Source organism: Mesitornis unicolor, unplaced genomic scaffold (genome assembly GCF_000695765.1).
Source record: "Mesitornis unicolor isolate BGI_N332 unplaced genomic scaffold, ASM69576v1 scaffold26432, whole genome shotgun sequence".
Lineage (NCBI taxonomy): Eukaryota > Metazoa > Chordata > Aves > Mesitornithiformes > Mesitornithidae > Mesitornis > Mesitornis unicolor.
The window spans coordinates 1-16,370 of NW_010170202.1; the positions used below are offsets into that span (position 1 = coordinate 1).

A 16,370-nucleotide genomic window follows, 5' to 3' on the forward strand; every position below is an offset into this window, starting at 1 on the left:
TGGCGCTGGAGCGGGCCGAGGACCGCATCGCCAAGCTGGAGGAGGAGAACAGCAGCCTGCGGGAGCTGGTGGAGGACATGCGGGCTGCCCTGCAGAGCAGCGACGCCCGCTGCCTGGCCCTGCAGGTAAGTGCGTGGCCCGGCACTGCCCCCGGCCGCTGCCGGGGCTGCGGCTCAACTTACCCTTGGTTAGAAAGGAGTTTGGGAAAGATGCTGCTCTGGACAAAATACAGCGTTAATAAGCTCTCCGCCCCCAGATTTTATAAAAGGAGTGTGGCGGAGACCTGGGTTGCTGTTCCGTCTTCAGCGGTAACTTTTTAGCAAAGGTTAGTTACATAGTCTCCAAGAAGAAATGATGTGACACCAGTGTGTCACTATATAAAGGATGCACTGAAAACCACCCTGCTAAAATTGTAGAAGATGTCAGTTTAACAAACCTAAGTCTATAGTGCTGCTTTTTCTATTGCATATGCGTTCAGTCAGTGATATACCAGTTATGCGCCGTTATGGGTTTTTTACAAAGCAAACTTGAAAGAACTTTTGGATTATTAACTGTGCAAGCATATGTGATGGCTCAGTCATAAATGCCTGTGAGCTTTGCCTCAGAAACATTAGAAGTGTGTTTTCTTCAGGAGTGTGGTGATGAGGATTCAGAGTTGGAGCCAGTTTTGCAGATGAGCTGATGAGTGGTCTCCAGCTTCTCTGCAGAGCCCCATTAATCCTGGGGCTGGTTTCCGTTTCTGCTGTACTGGCTCAAGTGAAACACAGACATGCTTAACAGTAGTTAACCTATTCTGGCATGAGCTAGCATAGAAAGGCAAAGCACTGGAGAGCTGAGTTCACTTGTGTGGTCAGGCTGGGTTTAACGCTAACCAAGCGCTTGGAGCTCTGCTCCACGTGTGACACTTCCACTGGCATTAGCTGCCTGTCCATCTTCACAATGTCCAGCGTGGCAGGTGAAAGCCAGTTTTACCACTTTCATTTGAAAAGTGGAAGGAAGCCAGAAGCAACACAAAGTCACCAAAGGCCCAAGAAAGCATCAGGACAAAGGTTAGAGCTCCAGACCCCCACCAGCTGCTCTCTCTTCACTTCTACAGAACACGACTTTCAAAACATAACTGGAAATACTGTTTTTCAGAGTACAAGTAGTGTTCTGCCTTTTGACGACAGACTATAGTAATGACATTAAAGCTGTAAAGAAACGTGTCCAATAACCTAACTTTCAACTTTAATGAGTAGCTTTAAAGTTAAATTTATAGATATGTATTTAAAACTACTTTCCAGAGATTGTTTCCCTGTCTCTGTATTTTGCAAAGGTAAGTAGGTCATTAGTTGCTGATCAACCATATGTCATTAAAAAAACCCAAAACAACAACAAAACACAATCCAGTCATTTTCAGTCTTGATTAAAATGTCAGTTGCTTTAAAATACATTAATTTCTCCCTGCTTTCTCCTCCTGTTCATTATAGGTAGGACTGCGGAAAAGCCATGCTAGCCGCAAAGAAGAGGGGAGCTGCGTTATAGGGAGTAAGGGACCGTTAACGCAGAACCACTCCCAGACCAAGTGTCTTCAAAGTGTCCTGAAGGAAGTGGAACTCATCCGGAGCTCCAGGGATGGGCAAATTGAAGAAGCAATCAGGTTCAATCAAGAGTTGGAAAGAGAGCTGAAGAGCTCTCAGGAAGCTCTGGTCAATCTGGAAGACTGCAACCGTAACCTGAAGAGGGAACAAGCAGAAATGAGGAAGAAGGTTGAAGAGGCGAGACACGCTGTCCTTAACAGTCTTGGCAAAGTGAAGGAGCTAGAGGTGAAAGCTAACGAAGTGCCACATCTGCAAATACACATTCAGCAGCTAGAATTGGAATTGCAGCACTATAGGTAAGTTTGAGTCCATCAAAAAATGCCTGTAAAATCACAGTATTGGACCACTAGTTAGCTTGGAAATCACTGGTTGTAGCTTATTAAGTGTCTTCAAATACATCTTCTAAAATATAGCCAGAGGGAAATTAGGAGCTACTTATTAAGTTTCTTGGTAGGGATCCACAGCAGAATGAGGCCCATTCAGTGGGAGGGAGGCCAATAGGAGGATGCTGATCTACAGAGAGCTGAAGTTACTCCTCAGACACCCAGCAGTAGGGCTCAATGTAGTAATGCTTCAAGAAAGCCCCAAAAGAAATTGCTGACAGTCCTTCAGAGACCATTTCCAACACACTTATTTTTTCACCTTAACTACCTAATACCAATTCAGACATTTCCTGCTATTTAAGTCACACTTACAAAGCCAGCTGCGATCAGATGGCTGACACTCCATTTCTTATGAAAGCTCTTCAACTTGTCATACGAATTGGAGAAAAACACACAAAACCAACTCACCGCCAGCAGTTCTAAACTGCTGTGACTTTATCGCTTCTTTGCTGGCAGAATATGCAATACTGCAGAAGAGAAAAGCTAAAACTCTTTCCTAAAACCATAAAATCAGAATCACAGAATGGTCTAGGTTGGAAGGGACCTTAAAGCTCATCCAGTCCAACCCCCTTGCCATGGGCAGGGACACCTCCACCAGACCAGGTTGCCGAAAGCCCCGTCCAACCTGGCCTTGATAAAATAATCAAGTGGGAGTCTCAAACAAAAAATATATCATCCAACTAAACCCCAGTTTTGTAATTGCATAAATATGTTTCCAAAGCTCAGAAAATTGGTCACAAATTTAATAGCTCACTGCTTTTGTGCTTTTTATCTTGGACAAAACTTGGGCTCCTTGATGGTTACTGAGTGCCAGGCAATTCTGCCCAAGATTCAAATTGATTTATAGAATAAAATGTTGTTTATATTTTTACTGACCCAAAGTAAAGCTAATATTTATATTTTTCCTAACCATACTAAACCTCAGAGTTTAACATATTGTCTCTTCTGAACTCCTTGTCTCTTCCTAAACTTACACTTCCTCTGTTTGCTTGTAAGAAGAATTCATAGTGAGTTATTTGTAGCATCATAGCTATTGTACTGGTTTATGAAGTGAGGAAATTCTAAAAATAATCATTTTATCCGGTGTCTTTCTGTAGGCATTGTGTATGTTGATACCTGCATGGTTGCAGAAGATAAAAGCATTTATTTAAACATCTATAGGATTTTTAAAATACCGTGGGGGCACATAATGTCCAAAATGACTGTCATTTATGAATGGTACAACTCTTAGTGCTGAGAGAGATCGTGCTCCTTGTCTATCAAGATCTTCCTGGCAGGAACACCAAAGACTTAAGATGAGTTCTTGTCCTGCAGAATTGTTTTTCAGCTGGGCCTTGCAGAGCAGGGACTTTCATGGGTTATCAAAACAAATAGTGTGAGTTGAAAAATGTAAATTATACTTTCTTTGTAAGATCATATTTCTCTGTAATACTTATTTTTAAATTGCTAATTGCTAATTTAAAGTGAGTGTAAAGCTCAGGAATGGTGCTAGACTGACCACTTGGAAACTACACCCCATTTTAGCCCCATGGCACATTTAGCACAGGACCAGACCAGCTTTCACATGCAAGACCTTTTAACAGCACTTGATTCTCTGTTAGGCATGAAACACTTCCATGTCCTTGTCCCTGTAATACAGTTCAAGGCTTAAACAGCTTAACTGCAGAGCCACTTACTGACCATTGTGACTTGCACGCCTGTGGTCATGGTCCACAGTGTAAGGAAGACCATAATTCCACATATTCCAGTGTGGCACAGAGGAGCCCAAACTGGCAGAAAATAGTTAAGCAGTGCAGGACTCTGCACTACTGTGGTGAAAGAGCCTAACACCAGCGTTATTTGCTTATGTGTATGCTGTGGGTGGCAAAAAGTCCTTCTGCTCCTAGAGAATCATCTTCTCCTGTTGTGCAGAGGCCCAAAACCCATGGGCGTAGTTTAGGTGAGGTGCTAGGAGTGCATGTTGAGTGGAAGCTGATGAGTTGGCCAAAGCATGGAGCTGGAGGGACAGCTGCTATATCCCGCAGACTTCTCAGACTGTCAGCTGGCAAGGGTATTACTCGTGATGTTATTTAAGTCAGCGTGTATTTAAGTTAGTACTCCAGTGAGCAGTTTTCTCCATGTCCAGGTACCATGAAAAGTTTGTGAGCATGTAAGCAGGATCTAGGTTTGGCAAGGTCTAATGCTGCAAGGTAGCAGTGGAGAGAAATGGGTGGGAATTTGTGTATACTGCAGAAAGCATTTAAGGTTGCAGATACATCTCCTGACAATTCACCTTAACTGGCTTGGAATGCTACTGTTTCACTCCAGCTAAAGTCTAATTTCTTCCAGAGAGGATCATATTCAAGAACAAAACCTATGAGTTTTACATGCCGCTCCTATTTATACTTTCATATCTGTGAAGAAAATTGTTTCTTCTTTTAGGTTCAGATTTTTGAAGCTCTTTAAGCATCTAAATTCCACTTCTAGACCTTCACCTTACACCCACTTGCTATCACTTAGATGTGGAATCACAACAATGACTTTAAATTATAATCCCTAACTCAGGAAACAACATACTTTACATCTATTCAGAAAAGTATTTAAGTACCTACAAGTGATTAAATGTTTTCCTAAATTATAATTGCCTTTTCTGCCCACAGATTCATATTCCTGCAAATTTAATGCAAAATGTTGCCGTCGTGTAAATGTTTGCTAACTGAATTTTGTATGACTTAGACATGAACTTTTTCTGAGTACACAGGTTACTTTACTGGAGTTTGAGGTGTCCCTATCACGTTATCAGGTTCCTAAGCCAACCTAAGCGACCAAATAGTTTATAGATACTTCTTGTCTTAAGGTGCACATCCTGTTCTTCCTACCTTGGATGCACATGACCAGTTTTTGTCCCTTTTCTCCATCATTAGAAATTTGTACTGTCTTTCATTTTTTAGTTTTTAATCTTTGTCAACTTAACAAGTGAGCTCAGAGACTTTAAAGGTAAATTCCTGACTGAAAAGCATGGGTTAAATTCATTTCAGAGGAAAAAGACATCACAAGAAAACTACATTTACCATTGGGATTACATAAAAATTGCATAATTCACAATGTCAGTACATGGAAGAGTTTAGGAAGTTATGTGAGTCCCATTTTTTGTGCAGTGCTGCCCAGAGAGTTATTCTCCTTTTGTACATTCGATTTCATTTTCCCAAGTATAGGACTTTTCATTTGTTATTACTGAAGCTCAACTTTTCCGTTTTTGGACTCCTCCTGCAGTTTCTCAAGATGACAGTGGGACTAACCTCCAAATTTCTGAAATTCCCTCCCACCTTGGTGTCAATACATTTGCAATTTCTCTTTTGCAAAAGCTGGAAGCCTAAATGAACACACTGGCTAGGTCCCAGGACAGCTTCTAGTAACCTTCACTTGAGACACTCTCCTTATCCAAGAGCAAATCATTAACAGCTATTCCTTAAACTCCTTTTTTTTCCCCAGTAAGTTTTGGTCCAGCTCAGGGTGACAGCATCCATGTATTCTAATATAGTCCTATGATTTATAAGTAGTGTTTATAAGAATGCCACATATAAGAAATGTGACTATAATAAAAGTGTCACATCTGCTTCTTTTTATCCATTCAGCCATTTTCCTTGTCAGAAAAGGAAATTAGATTGGTTTGACACAAATTGTTCTTGCCAAATATAAGTTGGCTCTGTTTTCTATACTACATTGTAGGTGGCTTAGAAATTGATTACTTAATAAACTTTACAGATTCTTTTTCTTTTTAATAGCATTGAAAGGAATAACAGAATTTAACAACGGTTTTTTTGATCCCTGGGTAACAAATGAAAAGAAAGGTAATTTAGAACGGGAATGGACTTCATAATGGCGATGTTCACAGAGGTTTTATGTTGCTGTGTTAGCCAGCAGCACAGTAATTACATAGGTCAGTGGAAGGGGTCATAAAATACCAAAAATTCTTCCCATATGCATGGTCTGTCTCCCAAATTACTTAATTATCCATCAGCGTTTTTATGTGTTAATGAGTAGGAATCCTTTTTACATGGAATGCAGAGAGGCTTGTTTCATCCCCTCATGTTCTCTTACAAATAAGAAGATGGAGGCCTCTACCGTAACTTCCTCCATTTATTTCTTTCATAAGGTCACTCAGTGTTAATTTTTCTAAAAACCTATTATTTAGGTTATCCTATATTGGAAGTAGAGAATTTTTTCTTTTCTTTTAGGATACAGTGTCCTGAAATTATTTTTCAATAATTTCTCAGGTTATCATTTGCTCTGTAAAATATAACAAGATAGACCAAACAGATCCAAATCAATAAATCAAGACCAGGAGAGCAATATGGAAATATTCCGAATTGATACAGAATCAGCTCTGTTAAGTGAAGAAAGAAAAGCCCTAGGAAGGAAGCAGTAATCCACAAAAGAAAGCGTATATAGTAGGTTATTTCCAATCTGAATGATAATGCATGTTTTATATTTAGGCATCCTAGAACTGTTCTATTTAAAAAAATTAGACATTAAATAAAGAAAATGGACAACTTTCTGCTTGACTACTGTCATCAATACCAGCTACTTGGTGGCTGGAAGGTGAAGAGCATTTTGGCAACTTATTTCAGAGGGCACAAAAACTGAGTGAAGCCTGTGGGTGTGCATGTGCTGGACTACATGAAAGGCTGGACAGAACCACAGACAGTAAGGATGTCCTTGGACAAGAGCAGTGACAGGCAGGGAGCAGTGGCCGATGGCTGTCAGTAAGAACGATGACAGGGAACTGAGCTCATGGAGAGTAAAATAAAATGTTACTTTGCAGAGACTCATCTGCAGAAGCACTCAAGCAGATTGTTCTAGATGACCTGATGTCATCTCACTTTATTTTCTGATTCTGCTTGTAACCAGTATTTTCTTCTATTTAATATGTAGAATTCTGCCATAAACCTATAGAACTTTAAGTTTCTTAAGAAGTTAACAGCAGCAGTTGAATATGTTCCCATGGCATGAAGCTTAGACTACTTGTGTGTCTCTAGTCATAGAAGAATCATGAGCTAAGCAAGTAAATCAGATTCCTACTCATTTGAGACACTTGGAAGGAAAATTTTGATTTCACAACAAGCGATAGTGGAAGGTATTGTATATAGATGGGCAACGAAACTGGTGAAGGATCTGGAGCACAAATCTTATGAGGAGCAGCTGAGGGAGTGGGGTGATCAACCTGGAGAAGAGGAGGCTGAGGGGAGACCTTATTGCTCTCTACAACTCTCTGAAAGGAGGTTGTAGCAAGGTGGGGATCTGTCTCTTCTCCCAAGTAACTAGCGATAGGACAAGGGGAAATGACCTCAAGTTGCGCCACAGGAGGTTTAGGAAAAATTTGCTTACTGAAAGAGTGGCCAAACACTGGAAGAGGCTGCCCAGAAAAGTGGTGGAGTCATCATCCCTCGAGGTGTTCAAAAACATGTGTAGATGTGGCACTTCAGGACATGGTTTAGTGGGCACAGTGGTGTTGGGTTGATGGTTTGACTTGATCTTAGAGGTCTTTTCCAGCATTAATGATTCTGTGATTATGGTAAAAAGAACTGTACAGAGCAATTTAAATACATTACTTGACATTGATGAAAACATATAGCATCTCTTTCTAGGGAAGGGCTTGTTCTATTTCAAATGCAAGAAGTCTTTCAGTTCTTTTTACCATGAATAATACTTGCTTCTCATAAGAACAGCAAAACCTTTACTTCAAACCCATTGTAATTAATGCAAGTGCATTTATCGTCAAGGAAGCTTGTAGTTTACGTGCTAATTCTGATGTTGGAAAAGTAGCCAGTTCTCTGGCCTTTTTCAGTTCTAGGCTCTTAGTTACACAGCATTTATTCTTGGGAGACTTTCCCTGGCTTCTCACTAAATCCTCCTTTTCATCCTGCTTGCCTTATTTGCTGTGTTGGGAGTAAATCACTGTGAGCATAATAGCAATGCCACACATGTGGACACTGCCCATTCACTGGGGTGGACGTGCTTTTGCTGTGTCCCGGGCTTCCTCGCACAGCTCTGAGCAGGCACCATTTGTTGAACCCGCTGTGGCCGTCACTTCACAGGCCCCCTTGCACATACCTTCCTGGGGACCGAGAGATTAAAGCAAACTGCAAGCCCTGTTGCAGTCAGCAGTAACAAAAAGACAGTCCAAGCCAAAGGAGTTAGTTTGGTCATCTAATACACAGTATCTGACACATGCAGCTCCCTTTTAAAGCTGTCTCCTCCTATTCTTCTCTGCACAATTTGAATCATGCTAACCCCTCCTATAGCAGAGAGCTTACTTTTTCCCCCAGAAGGTGTGTGGTCAGTGCTTCTTCAAGTACTCTCCCTTGAGTTAGTGCCTGGAAATTCAGTCAGCGGTTTGGTGGACCCCCACAGTGACAGTTGTGCCCCTTCCTCCTTCATCTGGCTGCTCTGACCAGCTGCATCATGCCTCGCTGGCTTTATAGTCTTTCCTCTAGAAAATGGACACCTTTTACTGCCCAAACTTTCTAGGTGATGCAGCATATTATCTATCTTGTCTTATGCTGGCAAAAATCAAAGATTAATTTTATACACAAAAATAACTTGAAATGGAAGAAAACACCTAACTCCCCCACTCCTTTCAAACTATTTCTTAAGACTGGACACCTAATCAGAGTCTATGCCACTTTGAAAGCGTGCATCCCAGAACAAAGTCACCTTCTCACTGTCATGGCAAGAACCAAAATCAATCAGAAATGGTCCTAGTTCATAAGTAGCCCTCGGTTGCAACCCTTTGGATTACTTGGGTGAGCTCCTGTACAGCACCTTTCTGTATCAAATATTAGCGGCAAGTCTCTTGCTGCCATAAAAGCTGCCTAGGTTCCTTCTGCATGGCAGGCTTCGCTCGCCAGTGACAGGACATCACTGCTGCTGTGCACAGTTTATAGACCTCAGAATTGCATTGACCTTGATATCATCCATATGACAGACCTTGACACTTCAAATCCCACTCCATTCAGATAGAAGCACAGCAAACTCAATGCATTGGGGTTATTTTGGGAATGCAGATATCAGCCTGACAAGACTGGAAGCTACGCACCTACTGACCTAAAAGCCAACTAACATAAGCATAGGAGAGCTGCATAAAAAGAACCTTTATTTATTACCAAGAGAAACACATCCGCCAGCCAAGAGTTCGTAGCCTCCTGTCAGAAAGTGTTACAGCTCATTACTAACCTCCCTAGGGAGCCAGGAGGACTATTACCTGTTGCCTACACTGTCATGCAGTTGGCCTCTCATTTGTTGCTTAAGCAAACCTGACAAGTTTGTAGCCACTTCTATGCAAAAGAGCACGTGCACAAAAGGACCCTTGCCAGAGCGCTGCAGTTCTCCCCACCTCACTCAAAGGTCTGCACGACAAGGTCCCACTGTGCTGTGCTCTGCTCGTACACTCGTGTGATCAGAACCATTGAATTCAGCAGCAGCATTCCTTTGCTTATAGGAGTAACAAGAAAATAAGTGGGTAGTAAACCTTTTACAGAGTGGAAGCTTGCCCCATCTCCCTTATAGATGCCTTGAAGAGTGAGCAGTATTTTAAAAATTTTAATTTTTCTTCAGGTCAGTTTTGTCAGACAAGTAGTGATAGATAACCTCAAAGTGTGACCTGTGGCTCAGACTTGGGGCTTCTGTGTTTACTTTCCTGGATGTGAAAGCTATTGACAAAAATCTGAAGCAAAAACACCATGGGCAAGATCCTGAGAGGACCAGAGTGCTTCAGTCAGGCACTCACACACATTTAGTATAAAGTATTCAACGACTCCACTGAGCCCCTCCAGAGATAAAATTAAAACAAAGCAGCCACCTGTATCTCAAGTGGGTTTAGTGCACGTCAATTTTTCTGTCGATTCACAAAAGTTAATTTGAAAATTAAACACTGCTGATCATCTGCACTCAGACGCAGAGAAATCTGCCTTCTTTTAAGCTTTCTATTCTGCTGGGGGAATAAAAAGGGAATAAATTTTATTTTTTCTTATCTTAATAGATTTGAAAATTAATTTATGAAAGTGAGAAGAGGTGTTCTACTAAGGCAGGAAGAAGCAATTATTTAGTCTTTGCTCCTCATCTCTCTTCATTTCAGGATAGAAAATAGACAAGGTAGTTTGTGAGATAGATGCTGACAACCCAAGTTTTCAAATGGATTAAACTAATTTGTTCTGCTAAAATAGTCTGCTCTCAGAATATGGTAGGATTAATGATCTGCAGGGGAGGAAGAGGCCTTCTCTCTTGAATACATCCCCAAATTGACAATGATATATGAGTGAAGTCGCTCTAGAATAGTTCAAGGGAAATTTGTGTATGTTATGCTTAAAAAACAAAACTCAACAAAAAGCCTTTTTAATTTATGCACCAGAAAACCAGCATGGAATAATGAAATCTGGAAATGCTAGAGGGACCAGCCCACTCAAACCTATCCTTTGATTTCCAAGAAATATCTTCTGTTTCAGCAGCTTTCTTCAACCGGTTGTCTAGTAGAGTTAGCCATCCCAATAAAGGAATTAATCCAGCCTATTAACAGATGCACAAGCAACCATTTTATTTCAGCATTAACTTATATTCTCAAAAAGCTCCTTTACATAATATAAATACTAAATTATCTGCAGACCTGGGAAGGTATCTAGAAAGTAAAATCAGTTGACTATGACTTCACTGGGAGCTTGTCATAAGGCAAACCCCCAGCCAAACTAAACCCATCCTCAGGATGTCACAGGCAAGTTCAAAAGATTTAAAATTCCATCACATCACTTTGGACACTGCCAGGGATACTCACACCAAGGTAGACGGTCAATCTGTGTTTAAAACTGCCTGGACTAAGCAGGTTGGGGATGAGCTAATACATGTCATTGATGTTAGAAAATAAAATATAGGCAATTTCTGTATTTTCAGTGACGGGATACAGTTACTTAGCAGTACTGTAAATATTTGCTGGGGCTTGTTCTGTTTACCCATCTTTTCACCATAGTCAGAAGTCCCGTTGAATCACTGGCCATGTTTACTGTACTGCTCTCTTCCTTTTGTTCACCAGTACCTTTTTTCAACTTTATCAGCATCTCGCCTGGCTGCTTAGCAGAATGAGTAAGATCCAGACTGATATTTGCCTCTCTAGTGCTTGGCTTAGGGTATTCTCTTTGTGATACTCAGGATATTATCTTTGTGATACTTTTTTTTCTTATATTTGCCAGATTTTCCTGGCAATCCGAATCTCAAATATTCAGAACTGTTGGCACTGAAACAGCCTAAGAAAAATGCTGCCCTCAAACTAGGAAAAAAGCTAGAAAAGATTTCCCTGCACTGTAAGGAAAACTTCAAGTAAATGCATCTGATCTTAAAGCTTCATGGTCTGAGATAATCCAAGACTGGAAACTCAAACACGGACAGATTTGGGGATGGGAAGGGCAGGAGGATCAGCTGGTCAAAGGATTTGCTTCAGTCCATTATAGAGAAATTTCCACAATTCCAGATGTGGAACCTATCTGTGTGCTCAAGGCAAGCACCCTGAAAGTTGTAAGATATATTAAGAGGCTGGCTTTAGTCGTTATTTACAGAGTTTTTTTTTAATACATTTTTATAGCTTTGCATAATGCCCATCTGAAAAATCTGACAGATTATGATAAAAATTAAGAGGTATATGTGTCCTTAAAGTATTACAAAGTCGCAGCTCAACTTCAAAGGTTGAAAACATAAAGCATGGAATGAGGCTTGGTCATTACTGCAAGTACCCGTATTACAGGGTGCTGACTGCATTCTGTTCGCCAATGCCACTTCACACAGGAACATACTTTATAAAGAAAATAGTTGGACAATAAACATCAAATGCAAGGTTTGAGCATGACACATCTTTACAAATTTACTTCTGTCTAACAAGTAACTTCAGCCTTCACAGCTTCATTCTTAAAACCACTTGGAAAACAAGGGGTAGAGGCTGTGATTGCAGTCCCTCCTTGTTTGTGGAAAAAATGCTCCCTGAAGGGTGCCTGAGCTTCAAGTGCTAATTTGCCATCTCCTCACACATAATCCATTTCAAGAAAAGAGATGCCAAGCATTAGGAATCAGATTACAGTGGAGAGACCTCAAACCTTTCAATAAATCTACAGAATAAAACCAGGCCCTGTGCTTTGTTTTGTGAAGAGTCCCTTTTCACAGCAGAACGTTTCAGAGAAGGTTCATGATGTCACATTAATCATAACACTGAAAAATCTGGTATTCGCAGCACATCTGCTCTGCTTTTATTCTCTGTGCTTGACCCCAGCAATGTCCTTGGCATTAGTTCACATAACATAAAAGTATCTGGAACTGCATATGGTGAGGTCAGCCAAGTTTAAAGCAGAATGTTGTCAGGTTTAAGCCGAGCTACGAGTACAAGTACAGTATATTTTCACACTGCTGGAGCTGGTAGGTCTAAGTAGCACTCTGCTTCACAGAAGATTACAAAAGACAGAAATATGAGCAAATCAAAGCCAAGCCGATGCTTATGAAAATTGCAGGGAAGTAGGTTATGCTGCCCATTTCTGTGTCAGTAAATATCCAAAGGTGAGATTTCCAACAGTATGTACACAACTGGGGGTACACCTGGGATCTGTGGTGCATCAATGTGTTGAACCCCAGCCAGCCCACATTCGAGCTGAGGGCACAGCATCAGCACAGCATCCTGAGCACCCCATGTCCGAGTGCCACAGAGCTGCACAGCACAAACCAGCTCTTTGGAATTAATTCAAGTGATTTTACACTGCACACCATACACATACCCTTAAAAGTACAGATCTCATAGATATTCTTTACTGAGAGATGTCAAGGGGGCTGTTTACAGTGGTTTAATTCTGTGGCCCAAGAGATCTGGCATCAGTGAGGTAAACAGATGGACCACATTCACCTGCAGCAACTGCTCCGATTTAATTTAGACCCAGTTAAAGTACTCGGGCTCAGTAGTTCTTCCTTCAAAAATATAGTTGGGAAACAGTTTAAACTAGTTGCATGTTTAGGTTACATAAGGCAAGATTTCATGTAGACGAAAATAAAAAGAAAAGCAGAAGAATTGTGGTCCTTTATCTGGATGTTTTCTTGTGGCAGAGTTTTGATTTTTCAAAATGTCATCTGAATGACATTAAAACAGTGTAGCTAAATTGAGTTTCAGAATACCATTTTAAACATAAAAAAAGAAATGGAACCAAAATGAAATATTTCATTTCATGTTGAAGAGGCAGTTTCCTTAGATGCAAAACATTTTTTCATCAGATTCCTAATTCAGCCAAACAAAAAAAAAAAAAGAAAAAATTAAAATACTTGAACTGGTGTAAGCAAAAGTTTGGAGAGAAGCTGGTCCTGAGTCTGAAAGAGCTGTGTGTCCATTAATGAACGTACATAGCTCTGCTAAATTTCCAATACTATCTACAAGTCCCCAGGGATAATTAATTCCTTTAACAGAGGAAAAAGAGTAAGAAAACCACAAGTAAGAACATTTTTAGCTTATATTGTCAGAAAGACTGTATCTCTGCGCTGCTGGAGCCCCGGCTGTGACGTGATGGGTTTTGCAGGAGCAGAAGTCTTCTGGCTGTGAAATATTGCCACCACCGGCAGAATATTCCTGGGTAAATGCGCTGACTTTGAATGAAAGGCCTTTCGGTGTAGCCAGGGGGTTGGTATCTTTCAGAAAAGTAATGATTAATGTCTGTACAGCAGAATCATACACTGGCTCTATTCTTGTGCTGTCAATCTTACACTTGCTACTTTTCTCCTTCTCCTGTTGTTACCTACCTGCTTTGCTCTCTCATTTGGGTTTTTTTGTTCATCGTGACTTACAGACCCCGAACGATGTTTCAAATGCATTTAAAAATAGGAAGCTTTAAAAAGTAAATAAATTTAAAGCTTTTAAGCTAAATACTATGCAGTATATGAATGATTGAAGCTCTGAATTCACCTCAAATAATCAGGAATAAAGATCTGAAATCCTGAGAGTTTTCAGGTGTTTAGACCTGTACATTATATGAATCAGAGAATCTGTCAAACCCTGAGGCTTGGCACTTGCTATGAAGCACTAAAAGTCATTAATACATAAATTGATTTCTCCAGCCTTACCAGTTAAGGCTCTTTTTCTGCAAACAGCACTGTCTTCCATGAAACAAGTCTCTTCTTCTAGTTAGGGTATAGATTACTTGTAATCTAAATTATCTCCTTATTAAATGATGTACTTTTTCAACAGAAGATTATTCATGCTGGAAAGGTAGCAATAATTTCTTCCACTTCCAAGCAAAATGAGCTTTTCTGTGTCAGGCTCCCATGGACGAGCTAAATTAATGGAGCTCTGGTTCATGAATGAGCATGACAGGAGTCACGGGGAAGTAACTGATGCTTTGCTGCCTCATGTACTCAAGACAAAACTTGAATTCTATTAATCTGCATTTACCTGTCATTATATACAGGAAACAAACAGAAAATAACCTCTAAACAAAGCAATGACTCCATAGGCAGAGCTCACAAATGACACCCTGAGCCCTCCAGTTTATCCAGTCAGTCCCTGGAAGGCAGAGCTGAACTGGCAATTTCTTCCCTTCATGTGGCTCCATAAAGAAGGAAAAGGCCACGGTGAACAGGAGCGGGGAAAGAAAGAGCAGTTCTGCTCATTACCGTGAAAAAGGAGCTGTCAAAGCGTCACCTTCTTTTATCCTTCCTCCCTTGCCAGCCTTTTCTTGACCCAGGGAATGGAAGCTTAAATCAAACAGTCAGAATGAATGATGAAACTGCACAGCCTGTGCAAAACAAAACAAGAGGCTGTTCAGAGCCATAAAAAGGGGGCCCATCTGAAGGCAGCAGACAACACTCAGCTGTTGATTTCCTTGATTTCATTATGACAGAGGCTGGTGCTTGAACAGCCATGGTGGGAAGACAGAGCCCCTTCCTTTTGCATCTATAAACACAGCCTCCCAGGTTCCTGCATGCATAAAATGAACTGTAATGTGTAGATATTTCTCTTTGATCAAAGAGAACGGGATTAACAGAGCAACCAGAGTAGCGAAGATCTGAACTATCGGCAGTCGGGCTTCAGGAAGGGTCAGAGTGCTGGTTCAAAATAGAGTTTTAATACTGGCAACAAGAATAGCTCATCTTAATGAGGTTCTGTGTTGAAGAGAGAATGGTCTAACAGCTCACAGGGGGCAAGATGAACTGGGAGAGCTGCTGAAATACAGAAAGAAAACCATGTACTGTCTTCGTTTAAAAGCAGGCTTATGAATTATCCATCAATTCAACATGCAGAGGCCTGAGTTCACGTTCGGGTGTTTATTATTTTTGGTGAAGTTAAGCAAACCAATGCTTTTGAATGTTTGTGTTTTAACCAAGATTAAAGTAAAGCAACTTTTCACAGACAAAAGTCCTCCCAGGACCCTGGGAACATACACTTCTTTGCTATGCGTATGAAAATGCTATATTTCTGCCGTTGCTTTATAAATGAAACTGTAAAACCATGATGTGGCCCAGAATATAACATACAAAGTGCTAGGTCAGAGGTGAGTGCTATAAAACAGGTGTAAACCAGTTCATGTGGGTCAGATTGCCTACGCTTAAGTTGAAAAGGCTTTTTTCCCCCCTCAATTAAACAAATGCATTGTTACTGTACTTAGTGGATGATATGCATTACAGATTCTATATTTGTAAATGATTAATTTACGTTAAAAGAAAGGGTACCCTGTCATATGCTAAACCCCATGATATATCAGGATTGTGTGTCTCATTAGAAACACCGCAGAAGGCACCATAGTTCAGAGACGAGTCTGAATTTATCTCTAGAATTAAAAGCAGTAAAGTTCCACCTCAAAAACTGGATTCACCTCTCAACTAAAAGTGCATTTGAATCACAGAGCTTGGATTCAGATCAGAATATCCACTGTGTGAGGGGGAGCTGGTTAGGCAGCTTCACTTTTATACTCATTTTAACCATGCTGGGTAATCTGCCGTGGTCAGTACTTGAAAACATGTTTTAGTTGGAGAAATGTGCTTTATAACTCATGGTAAGGAAAGCTACAAGTAATGCGATTATTATTTGATTTTTAGAGAAAATAATAATGGACATAAACATTTAAAAATTCCTCAGTTAATCAAGATGTTAAAAACCAGGATCAGCTGAAGAATTGCACAATAATCTGAGAACACTGAAATAAAAAAATAAAAAAAAATCTGAAAATCAAAAAACAGCCCCAACCAACAGTTCCAGCTTCAGTGGAACAGAGGCATTAATGGACTCTGAGCTTATTATAACTGCTCAGGAATTTTAACTTTGAGCTTTATAACTCTAGGAATGTATCTGTTCAGTTGCTGAGTTGCAGTGAGGAAAGCAAATATAATACTAAAATTTATTGGGAAAGGAATAGAGAATACAAAG

The 16,370-nt window shown here is 40.4% G+C and overlaps 1 protein-coding gene across 1 annotated transcript in view; it reads left to right on the forward strand.

Annotated features, from left to right (window-relative positions):
- Positions 1 to 77: 77 nt before the first annotated feature.
- The window catches only part of EFCC1 (EF-hand and coiled-coil domain containing 1), a 48,563-nt gene continuing 32,270 nt past the window's right edge, over positions 78 to 16,370 (forward strand). Inside the window, exons 1-2 of the mRNA XM_010179624.1 lie at positions 78 to 125; positions 1,470 to 1,876. Coding sequence (XP_010177926.1) covers positions 78 to 125; positions 1,470 to 1,876 — 455 coding nt within the window. The remainder of the gene's footprint in view (positions 126 to 1,469; positions 1,877 to 16,370) is intronic.